Genomic DNA, 21,156 nt, shown 5'->3' with positions numbered 1-21,156 from the left:
CACACACACACACACACACACACACACATTGTGTACATAACCAAGCTAAAACAAATCATTGTACAGCAGGTTAAATCACTATGTATTGGTGCAGAGGCACACGTGTGTGTGTGTGTGTGTGTGTGTGTGTGTGTGTGTGTGTGTGTGTGTGTGTGTGTGTGTAGGCGTGTGTGTAGGCGTGGCTCAGATCTCAGCTGTGACCTCTTGACTGAGGTCAGGATGTCACAGGCTATGATCGACTGCTTGGAGTGACTGTGTCAGGCAGAGTCACTCTCCCTCTCTGTGTCTGTCTGACATGACCCCTTAACCTGGACCTGCAGGCAGAAAATAGCTGTCCCCTCCAAACACCTTCTCTTTTAATTGTGCTCTGTCACTTTGAATGTGAGACAATGTGATGGCTGATATCACAGATATGTCAGACCAGAGGACGTGAGCACTGGCCCCCACACCCCGAGTGAGGCGGTAATTACACATTCCATACGCGGGTGGGAAAGGGAGAATGCTTTAAACAGTGCAAACTTGTGAAAAACGCCCTCGGAATAGCACCGGAGAGATTAAAGAGTTCTTCAGAGACTCGGAGGTAGACTTCAGATTCTGGGCGGAACGGTGTGACATCTGAGTTTCACTGCCGCAGTGACTGGAAGATTCCAGAATGCTTGTGTGAACATCAGCTGTTAGGGGAGCAGATCTCTCTACCCTTAGCTTGACAAAGTGAGTGTCTGTGTTTGTGTGTGTGTGTGTGCGTGTGTGTGTTCATGCTGGAGGACATTTCTCTCTGACAGCCATCAGTGAATTGTCTTGACAGCCTCTCTCACTCTCTCTCTCTCTTTCTCTCTTGCTCTGTGTGTGTGTGTGTGTGTATGTGTGTGTGTGTGTGTGTATGTTTCATGTCATTTCATTAAACAGACTGTATTCTCCATGTATAATACTGTATCAATCATCTGTGTATGTGTATGTGTATGTGTGTATGTGTGTGTGTGTGTGTGTGTGCGCGCGCGTGTGTGTGTGCATGTGTGTGTGTGTGTGTGTGTGTGTGTTTCATGTCATCTCATTAAGCAGACTGTATTCTGCACAGTAACGCTGTATTAATAACCCGCGTGGCCGCGGGCATTGTGAGCAGTGTGTGGTTTGTGATGCATTCCTGCCGAGTCATTTCTGACGTCCCCCCCCCCCCCCCCCCCCCCCCCCCCCCGACATCTGTGACAAACGGCCTTGTCCCTGCTCTGCCCAGCGCTGAGTTCCAGCATTCTGTTTTCCATCTGCTTCATGACCTCTCCCTAACACCCCAGCAGCAGAACAAAAAAACCCTCCCCGCGCGCATCTCTCTTCTGTAACATTTATGCGTCGTCACTGGCACAGCGTGATAGGCACGCAGGGATATATTTTTCTCTTGTATCTCCGTAACACCCAGCGAACGGTTAGCCGCTCCGTAGGCAGTAAGTGCAGAACGGTCAAAACGTTCGATTCCGTCCGGCTGACGCGGTTACGGTTGCGTTTTTGCCGTGCGACTGTCGCAGTTGCTTGGGTGTGTTGAAATAACTCCCAGACAAAACATGTCTTACATTCTACCGGCCTCCCTCAGCAGTCATGCCTGGTTACGCTCAGTTTAGGCCGAGCGTGTCCACTCTCCTCAGGCTGCCCTCATCACACAAACAGATGGAGTGTTTTTCAGACACAAGTTTTCTTATCTCGCCTGTTTTTTTTGTTTTTTTGTTTTTTGTTTTTTTTCTGTGGAGAGTTAATGTGACGGCGCAAAGCACGGGTTCTGGGCGGTGGGGGGGGGGGGCGTTGCCGTGGCGATGGTCGCCGTGACATTCAGAGGCTCGGCCGGTTTCAGAGGCCGGGATAGAAAAAGCCCAGGGTGATCAATCTTCCTCCGTCGATGGAATCCGACCTTTCTCCGCTCCTCTCCGTCCAGGCCAAAGCAAACTGCCAGATTCTCTTAGTGAGAGATGGGTAGAGTAATAGAAAGATGAAGAAACAGATGGTTGGACTGATTTAAGACTTAGTTTGTTTGGGCTTGGAGATGGGAGGGCCTACAAAGCAGTCCTTCCAGATGACACTTGAGCGAAAAGCCTCCGAGCGTGTGAGGAACATTCTTATTGCCTAGCCCGTACCGGGTTAACAGGCTGAAGTCAGCTGCCTGACTGAGAAACTGAGTTTGGGAAGAAACCTCCCAGGTAGTAGTCCAAACCCAACTAAGAGAGAATCAGTCGGAAGAGTTTTTCTAGTTTGAAGCCAGATTGGACATGGCATGGGGGAGGCAGCGGACGTGTCCGGGTTTTGTTCTTTCTTGTCTTATTGTGTGTTTATGTGTTTGTGTTTAACAAAATGCCCATGAGATACAGCCGTGAATGTATCTTATTAATGTCCAGTTACGATAAAGTGTTGCGGTGTCAATGTCAGTGTAAACTAAATGCACAAATGTACATATTCACTCACTCACTCACTTGCTCACATCACTCACACACACATTCTCTCTCACACACACACACTCTCATACACACACACACACTCTCTCTCTCTCTCACACACACACACACACACACACACGCACACTCTCTCTCTCTCTCTCTCTCTCTCACACACACACACACACACACGCACACACACTCTCTCTCTCTCTCTCTCTCACACACACACACACACAAACACACATCTAGCTGTTGTACTGTTTGTGTATCATTTGTCTTGTGCTCTGTGTCTGTCCTTTCTCATCTGCCTGTGTCCTGCCTGCTCTCTCTGTCCAGTCAGTTCAGCTCATCCAAAGCCCCTCCCAGGCCCCTCAGCAGGTGAGCTCCTGCCATTCTGAGACACTCCACACTGGGTAAGGTTGGCAGAATATTAGGTTGAGATGGTGCCTGACCAATACATTCAGACCAGTGCGCTCTGCAGTGGTGGTCCCCTTCCAACAGTCCCAGTGTTTCACCTCTTTGTCTCTCCGACTGGAGGCGAAACCTGCGGTCCGTCCCAAACTGAATCGGAACATTCATTTGGTCGACAGTGGCGTTTCCACGACGACCTCTGTGACATAACTGTCTTTCGCTCATTCTCCTTGGTTCTGCATCCGTTTCCCCAGTCCCATAGGCCCATGCCTGGCCGGGAGTGGGGGGGGGGGGGGGGGTGGCGGCGTAAGGGCCTTAGATTAACCTCTGAATCGATATTAATGCCCCCAAAGGGCGAGGATTAACAATGGGCCTTTGAAAACACGACCGTCCCGTAGACTGTTTCAGAGAGGATCCCGTCAGCGGCCAATGGCAGAGCTAGCAGGACTGGAGCCTGGATTTACACATGAGCCCGTGGGGCTGCTAACTGCTGATGGAGCCTTTTCTATTGTTTAGCTGTTTCAAAAAGGCCGGTGTATTAGCATTCTGTCTGCCGCCCCGTCCCAAAAAAAACAAAACACACCGAAATTCGGTCATGAAGGAGTCACAGGGGAAGAAAATCAAGGAAAAAGAGCGTCACTCCCTTCCAGTTACAGTGGCCCTATATCCTATTTACAGTGTCCCCCTCAGGTGAAAATAAAACATTAATATTTATGGAAACAGATCGTATAGGAGGATGTGTATCTCTGTGTATTATCTGTGCTTGCCAGCCCATATCGCTTCCCCAGTATAAAGAAGGTTTATTCCTGTATAGTAGTTAAGTTCCTGTTTCTCAGGAGTTCCCTGGTCCCATATGTATCAAGTGTCACGGAGCAAGAGAGCAGCTCAAGGTTTCATAGTCTTCTATTAAATACCATTGTATGGGCCAAGGGGGAACTGATCCCAGATCAGTACTCTTACTCTGTGACATTTGAGAGAAAATGACCATGGCCAAATCTGTTGTTATCTATGAGGAAGTTAAACAATATAAATTAGAGAATTTTGATAAAACCAGGATTGAAATAACAGGGAAAAAAAATTATGCTTGTTAGAATGTTTATTTTCTTTGGCCCTATTCTCCTTCCAAACCACTATCGCCCAAGCAAATGACAACTGTAAAAACTTTCTTTGTTTAAAACAAATTTTCAAAATCGCATACTTCTGGATCTGTTAATATTGTGGGATGGGGAAAAGGTTGCTGGCATCACTTTTATCAAACAGTGACAAAGTGCCAAATATTTACATGTCAGCTGTAAAAGGCTGTTTTAGCACATTAATCTCTGTGCATCATTTTTTTTTCTACATGACCATTGTGTCGTCTCCTGTTATTAACATGTCGCTCGCTCTCCCTCCCTCCCTCCCTCCCTCCCTCAGCACTGTGAGGAGAACCAGCTCCTCGGAGCAGGTAGGGACTCCAGGGAGAAAAGACAGCGGCGACTCCAAGACCAACCGCTCCCGGACCGCCTCCACCGGGAGCAACTCCAGCAGCAAGAGAGCGAGTGAAAGGTACGCACCGGCGCACGCACAAAGCCACGCCGAAACACGATTTACCAGCCCGTCATTATTCCCACAGTCAGTACACTCACCGTTTTCAGCAGATGTCTGCGCGACTGCCTGGTAAACGTTATACTCAAGCACTGTTTGAGTTAAATGCAACGCAGAACATAGAGGAACAGCTAAAAACCCCGGCTTCTAATGTTCAGAGACATTTGATGATGGAAATATGCCGTTAGTGTCTCTGACTGAACACGTCATTTCAGCAGGACTTAGGGTTTGATGTCACCATTTTCATAATGAAGAACTTACCCCTTTGTACATGTATCTCAAGAACAGAGCAGAACAGAACAGAACCCTCCTTTTTTTTCATCAAAACAGTCTTCTTTTGCAAAATGTTTAAAAATAACATGTCCCTTTTTAGTATATTAGTGACTCATCCTTTTCGGGGCGACTAACTGTTTCTCTCTGACTCCCCCGCAGTAAACAGAGGGATCCTGTGTTCAGTGCAGGTAAGCGCCACCTCACTCACCCCAGTGTGCTTTACACAGCTGACAGTGGTTAACCCTGAGCTAAGACTGGACGAGACACGCGCAGGAAAATATACATCACCCTGTGTTTGCCATTTAGCCATATCTTCTGGAAGTAATTAACATCGTGATGTATAAACTAAACTAAAAAAAATATATATATCAATTCAGCACCGCTAAGCAATTCTCGGTGATTTTGGAAAGTTGCCTCGGATTTTAAAAGTGAACTCCGGCTGAGGCCCTGCGCCCTTTGATCGATTGCCGCGTGTTTGTTTTGATTGATGCTCGAGTCACCCGTGTAGCGTGGTGTGCGTCGGGTTTCCTCCGACTGCGACCGCGTGATGTATGGCGGCCCAAGGTTAGGAATCTTCACATGGCTGCCCTTTCGATTAGCCTCAATAATGTTCCGTTAGATGGAAGACAGCGGTTATTAATGAAACACGAATCCGAGATGAGTCATCGCTCATGTTCGTAATCAGGCAAAGAGAGTGAATGGAAAAGATCGTTTAAAGGGCGCTGTCAATGTGGCGTTCAGTCTTGGAGCATGGAAACCCACTGTCCGCTGGGCTGCAATCAGCGACGCTGTAATGCTATAGCAGTACTGTACTGTAAAATCAAGTTTAACTCATCCAAACCAACTATTAACAAACCACCAACATTAATCCATTCCATCTGGGGTTTTCTTGTTTGTTTGTTCATTCGTTTGTTTTAAACCAATCACTCTTTTTGTTTTCTCTTCGTGTTCTTATCAGTTATTTCCTGCTTCCCTTTAATGACATGTGTTTTTTGGGTTTTAATTTTATTTGATATTCAAGGTCAGAAACATCAGAAACATCAGAAACATCTGTGAGCACACGTCTCAAAATGAATCGATGCGCGTTTAAAGAAATGAACTTTCGTCTGAGCATTGATTGGTGCGTAATTGGGCCGCAGTAGCCCTTCAGGCCGATTTAACCCATTTAAGTTCCAGGGTTCATTCATTACCTCTCTGCTACGTGATTGGCTGAGAAATTGATTCCTGCTGACAGATTTGTCTTGAAGCGATAATTAAAAACCTTGGATCTAAGAATAGTCCAGAGTAGAACAGTCAGCTATTCAGAAAATGTCGAGTAACTGTCATCAAACATCGCAAGGGAAATACAATCACAACAATACAATTCAAATAAAATTTAAAAAAAAAATACAGCACAATTCAAATAAAACCCCCTACAAAAGATGTCTGCACTCAAACTAATTTCCTTCTGCAGTTTCCTTCTATCATATATATATATATATATATATATATATATATACACACGTACATACACAGTCAAAAAGAAAAAGTTATTGGACTGTCATACAGTTAACATGGGCATGTCCAATACACTGAATCAATATGTACATTTAATTTCCTCATCTGTCTTTGTTGTGATATTAGATAAATTTGTTTAGGCAGGAGGAAAGAAACCCATGACAAAATGACTTCTCAGAATTACGTTCCTCCCGCGTGTTCGATAAATGCGTTTATTACATATTATTGCAGGAAATCTTTAAAAATTGAATCTGTTTTGGCTTAAATTTGGGGCGGAATGAAAGCTCTCCAAAGCTACACTATATAATTGAAGCTAGTTTGTTTTTAAATTGTATTTACACCACCCAACAAACAAGCAACACAGGAACGTGTTAGCATAAAGCACAAATCAGTCAGCTCTCCTTTAAATGGCCGGGGGAGCGGTACAGTCGGCTGTACCGTTAATGTCCAGCCGTGTGCCATTAGTTAATCACACCAACACACAGATTAACTGCATTCTTCAGGACACCATTTCCAGACTTTAAGGGAATTAAACGTAGCGGCAGATTAATTGGACTGAAGATTGGTAATTGTTTCTCGAGCGTAGGAGCTGAGAGATATCTGTCCCTGAGGGGTTTGGGTCGAGCGGGGGGGGGGGGTGGAGGTAGAGTAATTACTCTTGATGTTGATGGGGGCCCAGCATCTGGAGAAGAAGAGATTCTCTCTCTCTGTTTAGGAGACTCTCCCTCACATGAACTCACATGACTCTGTCTCTGTCTCTGTACGTCCTCAAGGGATGCGCCGAGTGACGCATTGCAAAGGTAGGCCTTGACCTTTAACCCCCCGCTCTTCTGATTGGCTCGGCAGGCACTGGGTCGTTCTAAGGCCGGAGGAATGTCATTCTGACTGCATCTACTGGTTACTCTCTGAATAGGAACAGAGAGAGAGAGGGAGGAGAGTAGCACCTCAATAAACCAGCATTCCTCTCCTCTCAGATGAAATAGGTAGGATGATGAAATGAACGAGGGGGATTCAGCTGCGGAATCTTAACGCGGAGACTGTAGAATGTTCGGTCCCGTAGGAATCCTCGCCTTGGAAACGGGCGCCGCGGCCTCACCGTTGAAGCCGTTCTCGTAAGATTCCTCCCCGAGAATCTCTAAATTCTATTTGATACTGAGGCATTTCATCATCCCCCCCCCCCCCTCCCCGATCAGATGGGTAACGACTGTTGATGCAGAAGGTTCCGGACTTAGAATGTCAAAAGCTCAGTGCCCTCCGAGCTGTCCTGTAGAAGAGCTGACGGTTAGGTTGATGGATGTGACTGTGATAGTAATCCTCCCTTTAAAAGAAATGCCAGCCTCCAATACACTAATGAGCATCGTGGCTAACTCCCACAGAGAGGCTGTGGCAGACAGGGTTTTTTTTTTTTTTTTTTTTGCAGCGGTTTTACACTCAATGCTATTGTACTCACTCACTCAGACAGACAGACAGACAGACAGACAGACAGACAGTCCTCCTCTCTGGGGGGGTTGCAGCAAATGCGGGCTTATGGCTCTAGTCTTTTTCACAACTCACCTGATTTCAGCAAATCAAGGTCTCCACGGGGCCCCCTGAAGGGTAAAATCAGGGAGGTGTTAAATTTGAGGCTAGCAGTAAAAGCTCGCAGTAGCGCTGCTGTCTGTAAGAGCTGGGCTGCTCTGTCTTGTGCACTGGCTGTTTTTTTTTTTTTTTGTTTTTTTTTTGCTGTGAGTTTGCAGTGAGGCCGTCGCACTAGCCTGTGTTGTCTTTTTCGATTTGTCTGCCCACTGCTCACCGCACGTAGTTTTTCCTCGTTCTCTCTCTCTCTCTCTCTCTTTCCCGCCGTGACGCGGCAGTGAGACTCTTCTTCGTGTTATCAAAGCGTGGAACCGTCTCTAGTCCAGAGCAGCGGTGTCCTCCACTGCCAGCTGCTCTGCTGTGAACTTTTTCAGACTCCATTTTACCCACCATCTCGGTGTGAGATGAAGATAATGGTCTCGACGTTTTTTTATCACGCTACACGTGGTCGAGCCAAGTGGCTAACAGGTCTGTTCAACCCAGAGGCCCAGAGCACCACTGAACAGCGACATAAATGCTTTTCGTATGACTAGCCACGGTTATATTTTTGGTTACGTCCAAACCATCCTGTCTCGCCGTTCAGCGATGGTAACTTACAACCAACTACGTCAGCAAATTCTCGTCAGTTCAGATCAGTCCTCCATCTGCTTAATTGTGAGTAGTTAGCCATGAAGGAGTCCACTGATAGTTGCTGTGTTTTACATAGATGACTGTAATCACAGGGTTGTAATCTGACTAGTGCTACGTTAACCCCCCCCCCCCCCCCCCCCCCAGTGGCTGTGGTCCAGTAGTTAGCTCTACTTGTGCCAGTCGTGTTTGATGGTCACTTTAGTCGTAAACAAACATTTTTGGGTTGACTTTTTTTTCCCCTTCTTCTTCTTCTTCTTCTTCTTCTTTTTTTTTTTTTTGACCGTGACTCCGTTTGTACTCTGCCCCTCTCCTCCCCTGCACCCTCCCCCCCCCCCCCCACCTTTTTATGTGTCTCCCACCGGTCCTTCCCGACACCACCATTACACCCAGTAACCGTGCAGATTTACCTTCACCGCCCCAGTAAACGGACAGGATCCGCCGCCGCCCCAAAAACCAGCGCCTCGGCGGTGCCCGCCGGGTCCGCACACAGCCAATCGGAGGCCAAGAGCGTGGCCGACAGGGCCGCCCGCCCGGCGGGCAGAAAGGCCGCCTCCTTCGTTCTCCCCCTGCGCAAGTGTCCCTCCCAGTCGGCTTACTCCCCCCTAGACACGCCGGCCTACAGGAGCCCCATCAAGTCTCCCAGCCAGTACTTTCAGATCTGTTACTAACGCACGAGCCAGCACAGCGGGGCGTAGCGCCATCGTCATTCTACAGTTTTTTGGTCTCGAAGGACATTTTTTTTTAAGGATTGTGTTTGTTGGTTTGTTTGTTTTTATGTTTCGATTTGGGTTTTTTTTTTTTTTTTAGTTTTTTTTAGTTTTTTTTTTTTTTCTTTTTCCTTCTTCCCCAATAATTGTTTGTCCTTTTGTTTTCTGTAAGGTTGACTCATGCATCTGATTTATGTGTGTGGTTGTTTTTGTGGATTTTTTTTTGGGGGGGGGGGGGGGGGGGGGGGGTTTGGTTTGGTTTGGTTTGGTTTGGTTTGGGGGTTTTTTGTGTGTATGTTTGGTTGGCCTGGGTTTTGTTTGTGTTTGCCTGTTTTAAGCATTTCCTTCCCATCTGCTTGGCTTGCATGCCTGCTCTTTTCTTCTGTTTGTCTTAGACCGGTCAGACTAAAGGGACCAGATAAAACACGATCCTTCACCTTTCACTGTACAGTCAAGTGCACAACACTGAACACTTGAAAAAATGTTGAATAAAATTACTTTAAAAGTCAAAAACATTATGCTTATTATCTTTCTTTTCCTCTCTCTCTCTCTCTCTCTCTCTCTCTCTATATATATATATATATATATATATATTTTTTAAATGATCTCAACTCTAGGTTCCTCAATTCATGTCATTCATCCATCTGTTAACATGTCTAATCTTTGGAGAGATTTTATTTTCTCTCTGTTTCTTTATATGTATTTACAGTATATTCATCTTCTCATCTGAGTCTATGTGACCCTCTCCCTGTTCAGTTCTCAGCTCATGTCAGCTGTGGTCTGCTCCATCCGCAGCAGAATGTGTTGAGAGCTACAGCTAGTACGGTGCTCTCAAAATGTGTGTTGCTTTTTCTAGATGAAGGGTATGTCAAAATGTATTTGAAAGGACGGCCAATCACCATGTACATGCCCAAAGACTTGGTGGATTCCTATTCGCTGGAGGCCAAAGCAGAACTGCCCTCACACAAACTGAAACTGGACTGGGTGTATCCTTTTGGAATGATGCTAATGCTCGTGCTTCGAAGCCCAGAGCCCGCTTATGGCACATTGCCAACAGTCTTCATAAATCTTACAGATGATTAACTGTTCTTAGGTTGTTGTGTTACCTCTCTTAAACTATGTACATACTAACATACACTTTTAAACGTATATTCATGGGCATTATGACTGTAGGCTTTTGTTTATTGTCATATAAACTTGAGTCTGCAGATACCTCCTGCAGTGGTGGAATTATGGGATCTGTAGTATTACCGGATATATTTTTGTGAATATGTGATGCACAAAGAACACAGGGAGCAAAAAAAAAAAAAAGGCAACAAAAAAACCGTCTAGCAGTCTGAATAGCTGTAGCCGATGGCATTTGTAAGAATCCCTCAAAGCTAAACGTATTCCTAGTTCTTTTGTGCAGCATCTGATTAAAAAAAGAAAAAAGAAAAAAAAAAGAAAAAGAAAAGAAATGTGTGTTTCTGGCTTGGTTTGGTTTCCAGGTCATAGCAGTGGTTCGAAGGCATCCAGGCTACAGAGTCCGAGTCATCTGTGCATGTGCAATTCTGCCTCTACTGGGAGGTCCTGTATTTCACCCACGGGGGGGAGGGGACTGACTCGTAATTCTTGCTCTCGTTTTATTTCAGGCAATTATAAAATTACATTTGAATGGTTAATGTCACCTTTGTGTTCTCTGAACTGTTTGGCAAAGCAGGCAGAGTCTCGTAGCCCTGCTGTTCTGACTTATTGTGGTCGACGTGTACTGGGAATGGAGGAGAGATGTTGTGGGTCAGAATATAATCAAGTTTGTTTTTTTTTACCTCTCCAACACAATACATCTAGCACATCCAGTAAAAAGGATTAGGCAGAGCTGCATAGAGAGAGAGAGAGAGAGAGTGAGAGAGAGAGAGGGAGAGTGAGAGAGAGAGAGGGAGGGGGGGGGGATCACACTTCTAGAAAGTGTAAGGCTGTTATTTGTGTTGAGACTTACAAACCTGGAGCTCATGCAGAAGACGGCAGAGCACACAGTGTTCCACAGCAGGCTGACGTTTACTGAACACAGAGAATGAACAGAGCTGTATCTGACTAAGGTTGACACCGCCCTGATATGTGAAGGAGGAGATAGATAGATAGATAGATAGATAGATAGATAGATAGATAGATAGATAGATAGATAGATAGATAGATAGATAGATAGGGTGGGGGATTGGTAGATGCATACATAGATAAACAGAGAGAGAGAGAGACAGAGAGAGGGACAGAGTGAGGGGGGGGGGTATCTCCACAGACACAGTGATACAGTGGTGTGTTATCTGAAAAGTGGAGAAGAGGGGGACAGAGAAGATAAACAGTCGAGGCAGGCCATTGTGTCAGTGCCCGCGTATGACCACGTGCCAAAGTTTGTCTGACCATCTCTGGTTGTTAGTCTTGACCGAGCCGTAGCTACGGTTACCGAGGGCGGGACTGCCGCTCCAACCTGTACCTCCTGCCGACGGGAGAGACGGTGTACTTCATCGCCTCTGTGGTGGTGCTGTACAACGTGGACGAACAGCTACAGAGACACTACACAGGACACACTGACGACATCAAGTGGTAAGAGAGAACACTATGACATCAGCGAGGGCCAGCTATTCAACTATGACCACATTATTATATACTACATACATATTAACATACACTTACTGTCCACATTGTTATTATTATTATTATTATTATTATTATTATTATTATTATTATTATTATAACGCTGTTATGTAGTAACCACTGTGAGATACATCATATTAAACTGCATTGGCATGTTTGCACTTTCTGTAATTATCCATTGGTTGTTTCTGCATTGAACGAGGGGTTGAACATACGAATACTGGAATACTGACATATTCAGAAGTTGAATATGTTCCGACCTGTGTAAGTATTGTGTGAACAGAGATGAGACACAGACTCAGGCATTGAGATGGAGCCTTCTGTAGACAGTGATTGTATCCGTCCCCTGTGTTCAGTCCTGTGCAGAATGTCTGTAGTGATGTATGCTTTTCTTCTGTAAACACGTCCCGGAGACCGCATTAGTCCGCTGAGCCAAATCCTCCGCTTCACTCATTTCACGCCGCATATCAAATATTCAGAGAGGCTGCAGGTTTATGTGAGACCTCATACATCTCCCCTCCAGGCAGAATGCCGTTGTTTAGGCTAAAGGAAAGGTTTGTTTTTGAGGCCGAATCCTCTTTGCTTACATTCCAGAACTCTCTGCTCCTAATTCAAACGCTGCAGATTAAACTCTTAGAACAGGTGGCGAAGTCTCTGCGGGCTGTCTTTGTTCTTCCCGTGTGGCGCCGCACAGGTAACGGTTTTAACACGAGAGAGACTGACTGTAAATAAATGATTACGTCTGGACTGGTCAGTATTCACAAGCAGGACAGAGAGGTCTTGGCGTCTTTCTCGATATGACATTTTAAACCAGAGTCCAGTGAACGAGAGTGAGGCGCTGTCTGTCCGGCTCCTCCCAGAGTCTGGCTCAGTTATGTAATTGAATGACTCACTGCTTTTACAGGGCTCCTTTACCTAGTGCACTTTTCAACCGACATTAAACAAAACATGACACGAGTCCTTTGCTCCTCCAGATTCTCCGTCCCAGTACATTCTCTGTGACTGTTTGACATTTGCACTGATTAATAGACGTGCTCTTTTAAAAGGAGACAATAGACTAGAAGAGAGAAAAAATGTGTAACTCTTGGTGATGTTTAACGCTTGGAGCTGGTAAATTGATATAAAGTGTCTGTATATCGATTGCAGGGCTGATAGCTATTTAACAGACGTAACGATTCATTTTCTTCACTTGCTTTCCCGACTCCCTCCGGGCACCATCAACCTGTCGGGTCTTGAGACTCGGCTGAATTTAACAAGCTTCTGAGGGCTTTTATTTTATTTAATCAGTGAGGCCTGCCTGTAACGGCGCTGACAGCTGTTTTTGTCACTCCTGTTCCCTCAGCCTGGCCGTCCACCCCGATAAAATCACCATAGCAACAGGACAAGTCGCCGGCACCTCTTCAGACGGTAAAGTAAGTAAAGAGCGGTGCTGGCGCTCTCTGTCGCTCCGTTACACCTCGGTGACACCTCATCACTCACGAAACCACACTAAACTACCACCCCAAGTCTGTCCAAACCCACAGGCCCGTAACAGAACCCGCTCAGTGGTTGTTTTAGAGCTGTAGTAGTGGCATGGCTGTCCTCTAAAGATGTGCTTGTCCTGACAGCAGCTGGCTCCACACGTGCGGGTCTGGGACTCCGTCAGCCTTAACACCCTCCACGTGCTGGGCTCGGGCTTCTTCGACCGGGCTCTGGTCTGCCTGTCCTTCTCCAAGTCTGTGAGTACCAAGTCGTATCGTCCTCGTCATCATCATCAGTCAGCTGACTGTGAGCACACACTGCAAGTCTGGACAGAATTGACTGATTTGCTTCGATTTGATTGATTGACTGAGTTTACCTTTAATGGAATAGGAGGTCATTTTTTTTGTACAGCTGGTTTACATTAGTGTGTGAAAGGAAAGATTTCTCATCATTAATGATGGTGTCGTTTGTTTTAACTCTCTCTCTCTCTCTCTCTCTGTATTCAGAATGGAGGCAGTAGTCTGTGTGTGGTTGATGACTCAAACGACCATATTCTGTCAGTCTGGGACTGGCAGAGAGAGGAGAGACTTGCTGATGTTAAGGTTGGTGCTTTGTGTCTGTGTGTATGTGTGTGTGTGTGTGTGTGTGTGTGTGTGTGTGTGTGTGTGTGTGTGCGCGTGCGTGCGTTTGAACAGCGCCGAAGTCTCAGCAGTACTGTGTATTGAAAAGCTTTAAGACATGAGTGACATTCTGTTGTTGTGACCAACACGAAAGTGATTGATGTTATAACGATCACATCTGATGAGAATTTTAATGTTGTCACATTCAGCAGGAGCAGACAGAAATGAGAAAAGGTTAACACTCGTTCTGATTTATTGTGGAGCGCTCCCGATGGACCAGCCGTTTCATCCATCAATATTACATGAAAAATGATAATGGATGTTTTGTAAACTACATACTGAATCTTTCTCACTCCCTTTCTCTCTTTTTTTTTCTTTCTTTCTCTCTCTCTTTCTCTCGTGACAGTGTTCAAATGAGGCGGTATTTGCCGCTGATTTCCACCCCACAGACGCTAATGTAATCGTTACGTGTGGAAAGTCTCATCTGTATTTCTGGACTCTGGAGAGAGGCGTTCTAGTGAAGAAACAGGGCCTGTTTGAAGTACGCTCACAGATGTCACTGCTCCAGAAAATACACCACAGTGAATTTTTCTGAACCAGACTTAAGACATTAAACAAGTGTTAAGAAATATTATGTAAAATACATTATAGGATGTTTGTCATTATACAGAATGGATTGTAAATCTCGTTCATTTTAAAATCAGTTAAGTTAAAAAAACTGTCAAGTACTTTCCACATACAGTATTAAGAGAAGAGCACATAAAATGAGTGTCATTTGGGAGAGGTTTTTTGGGGGGGGGGGGGGGGGGGTTTATCCAGTGTGTGTATGTCTCTGTGTTGTTATATGACCTGCATCTGTTCTTTCTCTGTTGTCAACATAAAGTCATGTTTATGTTTCTTGCAGAAACAAGAGAAGCCCAAGTTTGTCTTGTGTGTGACTTTTTCAGAAAACGGCGATGCTGTTACTGGAGACTCCAGTGGCAATATACTTGTCTGGGGCAAAGGTAAAAGCAAACAAACAAACAGGCAAAAAAAAAACCCTCATTCAAAAATAAAATAATCTTGTGTAAGGGGAGTAAGTAATATAAACAAATATGGGTTGTTTTTTTTACCTCAGAGGCATTGAATTGTAAAAACTTAACAAAGAAATCTCTCTTAGTAGACTGCTTATGAATGAAATCTGATTTTAACAGACGCTAAACCTAATTTTCACAGATTAGGGAATGAACAAACAAAGATTCTCCTCCCTTCAATCTTTAGTGTAATTGAATTTAAGCGGACTGGGAGGGGCGGCTGTTTGTGAATCCTCACACACTGTGAAGTGATTGTGTATCAACATTACATTACGGGGGCTCTTATTCTATCAAAAGCAGGTCAGAAGGAGGTCAGCCCATCTGCGCTGACCGCGCCTGTTGCTCTCTAAACCGTTTGATTGCGTATAAGGAGGCGAGTTTGTGTATCTTCCTGTGTGTTTCTCTGTGTATGTGTGTGTGTGTGTGTGTGTGTGTGTGGATCTCGCAGGCAGTAATCGAATCAGCCACGTGATTCAAGGTGCTCACGAGGGCAGCGTGTTCGCTCTGTGCATGCTGAGAAACGGCACGCTTGTCTCGGGAGGGAAGGACCGCAAACTCAGCGCGTGGGATGGGGACTATCAGAACGTCCAAACCGTGGAGGTAAAAGCGGCGACTCCCACATTTTCAATTCAGTCGCAGCTCTCTGAAATAACAGAAAAATAAATGCCGTTTTTCGGTCAAAGTTATGCGAGTTACAGATCTTGACCAAAAGATCAAGTTTAAATGCTTTGCTATGGAAATATTCTGCAGAAGTCTGTGATTCTGTGGTTTTAGTACAAAGTCTTCAGCTACAAAATGCGCGTACTCATTAAAACATCTTAAGTAACGGGTTGATTTGTAATTCAATATCTATCCTCCGCAGCAGGGTTTCCAAAATCCACTCATGTGGACATTAATATTCATTTTTTTTGCGATTATGCGGCATTAACTCACACAGTGCAGTTAATTACAGACAATCAGTAATTCATGGATGATTTGAATCAAGTTTATCAACTTGAATCAAGCGCTAACGTTACTGTGTATATTCAAGTCATGAACTGGGAAACACTGACTAGTAATTTCTGGACTGTTTAATTAGCTAAAACATTGACTGCGGAGTGATATTACATCTGGATTTTTTTTTAAGTGTTCGTTTTTTATACAGCTGTAGAAGAGACTATGACCCTGTGCCGGCAGTTTGTAATTCTATGATCTTTTCTCTCGTTCGCCACCAATTATCCGCTCGACATGTCCAAACTGTGGGTTTAATTATGCGATGGAAAAACGAGCGGAATGTACGTTTCTTTCAGATTCCTGAGTTGTACGGCCCTATTCGCACTGTCGCCGAAGGACGGGGAGACACTGTGTTAATTGGAACCACTAGAAACTACGTCCTCCAAGGAACGTTGGATGGCGAATTCACCCCCATCACACAGGTTCATATATAAACGCGACTACACTTTAACGGTCAGATTCTCTTACACGCTGTAAAACATCTCCACGGGTGAACTCATGATGATTCATGTACAAATGAAATCTGAGTTAAATTTGCTCACTGTTAAATGTAACTGGGGCGGTTATTCTCCTTTCTTTAGGGACACACAGATGAGTTGTGGGGTTTGGCTGTGCACCCGCTGAAACACCAATTCCTCACCTGCGGTCACGACAAGCTCGTTAGCCTGTGGGACTCCGACACTCATCAGCCTCTCTGGACCAAGACAATGGAGGTGAGCAGTGTGCCCCCTAGAGGCGGCCATGAGAAACACAGTTATCTGAGAAAGCTATGTAGATAGTCTGGACTCAAACTGTCTGTTTCACAGGAAAGTTTCATTGCAGCACAAGTGTATCGATATTTTTAACTTGGGAAAAGATATGTTGTTTTTTTCTGTTAACAAGCGCAGAGATTTTTTTAAATATAAAAGAATCATTCCAGTTGGATAAGAAACTGGAAAACGTCATTTTTTTCTGTAATTTCTCCTGGATTTTTAGTCTGTTTGTTTGTTTGGTGGTTTGAATCTGGCTAAGTTCTTCAGAGACCTCAGTTTTCATTGTCGTTCCGTGATGTTTTCTCATTGGGCTTTATCAGAAGTCCTGTTGAAAGTGAATGAATATCTGTTAGCTTCTGCCAGGAACACAACCCCCAGCAGGCTCCTAATTGAATTTTTGAATGAAAGTGATTGTGTATCTGTGTGCGTGTATGTGTGTGTGTGCGTGTGTGTGTGTGTGTGTTTCTCTCTCTCTCTCTCTCTCTCTCTCTCTCTCTCTCTCTCTCTGTCTTGCTCCCCACGGGCAGGATGCAGCCCAGTCTGCTGGTTTTCACCCCTCGGGGACGGTGGTTGCTATAGGAACACAGTCAGGCAGGTGAGGAAAACCCATGTTCCCTTATCGTGGGTAAACGTCATTAAAATTCCAGTGAAATTTTAATTAGTGAACAGATTCAAAACAGGCCCGGAGCCTCTCATTGCCAAGCATATTCTGAACAGCTAGAAGGCTTTTAGAACAGCATTATTCAGCAACAACAACCATAACACACCCCAGAAGACTTTAACACACTGATCACGTGATGTTCTGAACGTGTTAAGTCTGTTACAGTAACAATACACACCTGCTGTAGCACCACAAACATGTCTATAAGTCAGCTCTTTGACCCAGTGGGCTCTTCATTGACAGGTGGCTGGCTCTGGAGACGGAGAGCAGAGATCTGGTGACGGTACACACGGACGGAAACGAGCAGCTGTCAGTCATGCGTTTCGCTCCAGGTCACTCCCCTCATACAATCTCTCCTCAATGCAATTTAACAAAAATGTGGTTTTACGGAGACCTGAGAAACGCACATGCAGTTATAGTGTGACTCAGACCTAGATAAGTAGAACTGTAACTTCACTGCTGCACATACATACGTGTGTGTGTGTGTGTATATATATATGTGTGTGTGTATACACACACACACGCACACACACACACTCACACACCCCCCACTGACAAGTTGAAAAACCAGCTGCTGCTATTACTCTTCTCAGATGGCAATTTCCTGGCTATCGGATCGCACGACAACTACATTTATATCTACGCTGTCAGTGAGAACGGGAGGAAGTACAGCCGCGTGGGGAAATGCTCAGTGAGTGATTTACATGCACTGATGGGTTTGCCAGGGCTTCTTATCAATGGAGAACACTGTAAGGAGGGAGAGAGAGACAGAGAGAGAGAGGGAGGGAGAAGGAGAGAGAGAGAGAGGCGGGGGGGAGAGAATGGCATTGTTATAAAACACAGAAATGACAGACAAGTCTTGTTTTTATTTACGAGTCTCTGAGGATATACATTTTAAATATGTATTTTTAAGAGGAACATAAAAGGTTACATTTGAAAAAACTCACACCGGAATGCAGTTTGTCTTCTGGTGAGAGAGGATGCGTGAGGGACTGAACCCAGGGAGAGAGAGAGCCCCATTCTCAGTAACCAACCGACCAAAGTAAAAGCCATTTTTTTAATGCAGTGAAAAGGTCACTTTTTTTGTCTCCTGACTGTTGTCTGTGTTGCCATGGCGACCTCACAGGGACATTCCAGCTTCATCACGCATCTGGATTGGTCAGTGGACTCGCAATACCTGGTGTCTAACTCAGGGGACTATGAAATCTTGTACTGTGAGTACACTATAAATTTTAATACCTGGTGTCTAACTCGGGGGACTATGAAATCTTGTACTGTGAGTTCACTAGAAGTTTAAATGATATTCGCATTAATGTCTTTATTGCTGAACTTAAACTAGAGATTATTATTTAGTCAGTGCACAGGCTCGCTGAAGGTCAGCCGGCCGTTGTCACACGATGGCGTGAATGTAAAGCTCAGTGCCTCTAAAGCAGGAGGATGACACCATCACCCAGTTAGCTAATGCGCTAATGGGATAGTGACCTAATACCCTCAGGGTCGTGGGTTCGTACCCCGAGCGTGACAGCTTACTGCCGAACTTTTAACCATGAGGTCGCTCCGGAGGCCTTTGACCTTTGACATAGGCAGTACAGACTGTAGATCGCTGTGGACGCGTAATCGGAGTGAATAAAGAAATGCGGTTGGAATGTTAGCGAGTATGTTCTAATGACAGACAGGTACATATGTGTGGACACTGAGAATACGTGGTGAAGGGGGAATAAACATGAGAGTATTGCTGTATGTACAAAAACGGTGTGTTTCTGTTCCGTTTAAGGGATCCCCTCCGTGTGTAAACAAGTGGTGAGTGTGGAAACGACCCGTGACATCCAGTGGGCCACGTTCACCTGCACACTGGGCTTCTACGTCTTTGGTAAAGCCTCATCCTCACAAGTCTCACACAACTTCATGTGACTCTTATATGACTCTTATATGACTCTTATATGACTATTAACGGAGTGTCTCCTCTTCCGTTAACAGATAACATTTTCAGATGTTTTGTTTGGGTTATTTTAATATTGAATTTGATTTGAGCTCCATGTTTACTTTAAATTTGAACAATATGAGTTTGGGATAAACACTGTAGTTTCACTCAAACTCGATTGCTGTTGGAAACATTCGCTTCTCTTCGGAAATTTGAGCAGCGAAAGAAAAATGTTCCTATTTAATTTGCTTATAAAACTATCTGACCTTTTGGTGAGTCACACAGATGAATATGTTTAAATACACGTTTTTATCCAACTGTTTAATAGTACGTGTGTTGTTGAGATGACAGACTTCACTGCCCACATAAACATGCTTACTGTCTGGTTAACCACAGCCCTAGATACTGTAAACTGTAGCGTCTGTCAAAAAAAAATGTAATGAAAATCTCTGCCTGAGAAGATTGTTTGTCTAAAAGAGTGTAAATGTGTTTAAAGTATTTCAAACGTTTGCATTTGCTCTCATTCAGGCCTGTGGCCAGAGGGTTCAGACGGAACAGACATTAACGCCGTCTGCAGGTCCAACGAGAAGAGACTCCTTGTCACCGGAGACGATTTCGGAAAAGTTCATCTTTTCTCTTTCCCCTGCTCGCAGTTCCGGGTAACTCCCTCCCTACCTCCACCTTCTTACGGTTTTTTCCTTACGTGATTCGACCGATTGACTTATTGATCGATTTATTGATCGTTCTCTCTCTCTCTCTCTCTCTCTCTCTCCTTCTCTTTTTCTTCCCTCTCTCTGTATCTCTTTCAGGCCCCCAGTCATGTGTATGGTGGACACAGCAGTCATGTGACCAACGTGAACTTTCTCTCTGATGACTCTCATTTAGTGTCGACAGGAGGGAAGGACATGAGCGTCATGCAGTGGCGTGTGGTGTAGGACACAGCCGGCAGGGACGGACGGACGGACTGACAGACGGACTGACGGACCACGCACGATCAGACGGATTGGACAGGCAGACAGAAAGCGTGTCCTCTACGGGATAGGAAGGGAGGGGAAGAGAAACTTCCAGAAGTTTCGGTTGGATCAACAATCGTGGGGAAGCAGAGGCCTGGGCAACAAATGAAGTAATGACGTGATTGGTTCCATCGGCTGTCACAATTATGTGGTTCTCTATATTATTTGTTAATTCACAACTCAGGAAACTAGAAGTTTTGAAACCTCCAAATGGACGGTCCCTCCCGAAATCCTCACTCTGTGTGTTTGAGAATACGCCTTCTAACCTTCAGATCTGTCGCTCTCCTCACAAACACGCAAACTCTAGCATACGGAGTTTGCCCTCGAAATCAACGATACTGCTTTCTCTTCACAAACCCAGACTAAAGCTGTAAAAAGTACTTACCAAGCACATCAACCTGTGTTAGCTTATTTTCCAGAGGGGAAATTCAGTACATTCATCTTCATTTGTCAGTACAGGGTTTCTTTGTCATGTATTCTATATTTTTGTTCTCGACACAGATTCCGCTTTCAGACGTATTTCGGTTGTGTCACAGTAAACTCAAAACCTGTTCAGTCTCTGTTAATGTGGCCAATGATGATTTTAATGATGACGACGACGATGATGATGATGGTGGTGATGATGATGTCAGCTCATCTTCATGACAGTGTTCTCTGACTTACATCTCTCCTGTGGCTGAATTTCACAGTCATACCCTAGCACCTTAAAGAAATGTCTGAAACGATTCATTTGCAAAGTTCGTTCTATCAGAATCCTTTTCATTTTAATTAATTAAAAAAAAAAAAAAATTAAAAAAAATGAAAATGCATGATTCTTCCAATGACAAGCCTGCTCTTTAAAAACGATTCAAATGATCCTGTATTGTTGCAGTTGTCGGTTGAAGGTGACTGCTGACGCTGTTGGTTTTCAAATGGGATTTTTCCATTTGAAAAACCGTAGTTA

The 21,156-nt window shown here is 44.7% G+C and overlaps 1 protein-coding gene across 2 annotated transcripts in view; it reads left to right on the top strand.

Annotated features, from left to right (window-relative positions):
- Positions 1–20,939, top strand: part of eml1 (EMAP like 1) — a 39,097-nt gene extending 18,158 nt beyond the window's left edge. Inside the window, exons 5-24 of one of the 2 annotated variants that reach the window (XM_030769882.1) lie at positions 4,239–4,370; positions 4,842–4,870; positions 6,953–6,979; positions 9,948–10,077; positions 11,519–11,668; positions 13,062–13,131; positions 13,327–13,437; positions 13,687–13,782; positions 14,207–14,341; positions 14,705–14,804; positions 15,322–15,473; positions 16,163–16,288; positions 16,448–16,579; positions 17,146–17,213; positions 17,523–17,611; positions 17,873–17,970; positions 18,406–18,493; positions 19,054–19,149; positions 19,729–19,859; positions 20,010–20,939. In XM_030769882.1, coding sequence (XP_030625742.1) covers positions 4,239–4,370; positions 4,842–4,870; positions 6,953–6,979; positions 9,948–10,077; positions 11,519–11,668; positions 13,062–13,131; positions 13,327–13,437; positions 13,687–13,782; positions 14,207–14,341; positions 14,705–14,804; positions 15,322–15,473; positions 16,163–16,288; positions 16,448–16,579; positions 17,146–17,213; positions 17,523–17,611; positions 17,873–17,970; positions 18,406–18,493; positions 19,054–19,149; positions 19,729–19,859; positions 20,010–20,135 — 2,086 coding nt within the window. In that variant the 3' untranslated portion in view covers positions 20,136–20,939. The remainder of the gene's footprint in view (positions 1–4,238; positions 4,371–4,841; positions 4,871–6,952; positions 6,980–9,947; positions 10,078–11,518; positions 11,669–13,061; positions 13,132–13,326; positions 13,438–13,686; positions 13,783–14,206; positions 14,342–14,704; positions 14,805–15,321; positions 15,474–16,162; positions 16,289–16,447; positions 16,580–17,145; positions 17,214–17,522; positions 17,612–17,872; positions 17,971–18,405; positions 18,494–19,053; positions 19,150–19,728; positions 19,860–20,009) is intronic. The other variant, XM_030769889.1, reaches the window with a different exon arrangement.
- The last annotated feature ends 217 nt before the right edge of the window (positions 20,940–21,156 follow it).

The sequence above is a fragment of the Chanos chanos genome, chromosome 1 (genome assembly GCF_902362185.1).
Source record: "Chanos chanos chromosome 1, fChaCha1.1, whole genome shotgun sequence".
Lineage (NCBI taxonomy): Eukaryota > Metazoa > Chordata > Actinopteri > Gonorynchiformes > Chanidae > Chanos > Chanos chanos.
This window is presented reverse-complemented; position numbering and strand designations above follow the sequence as displayed.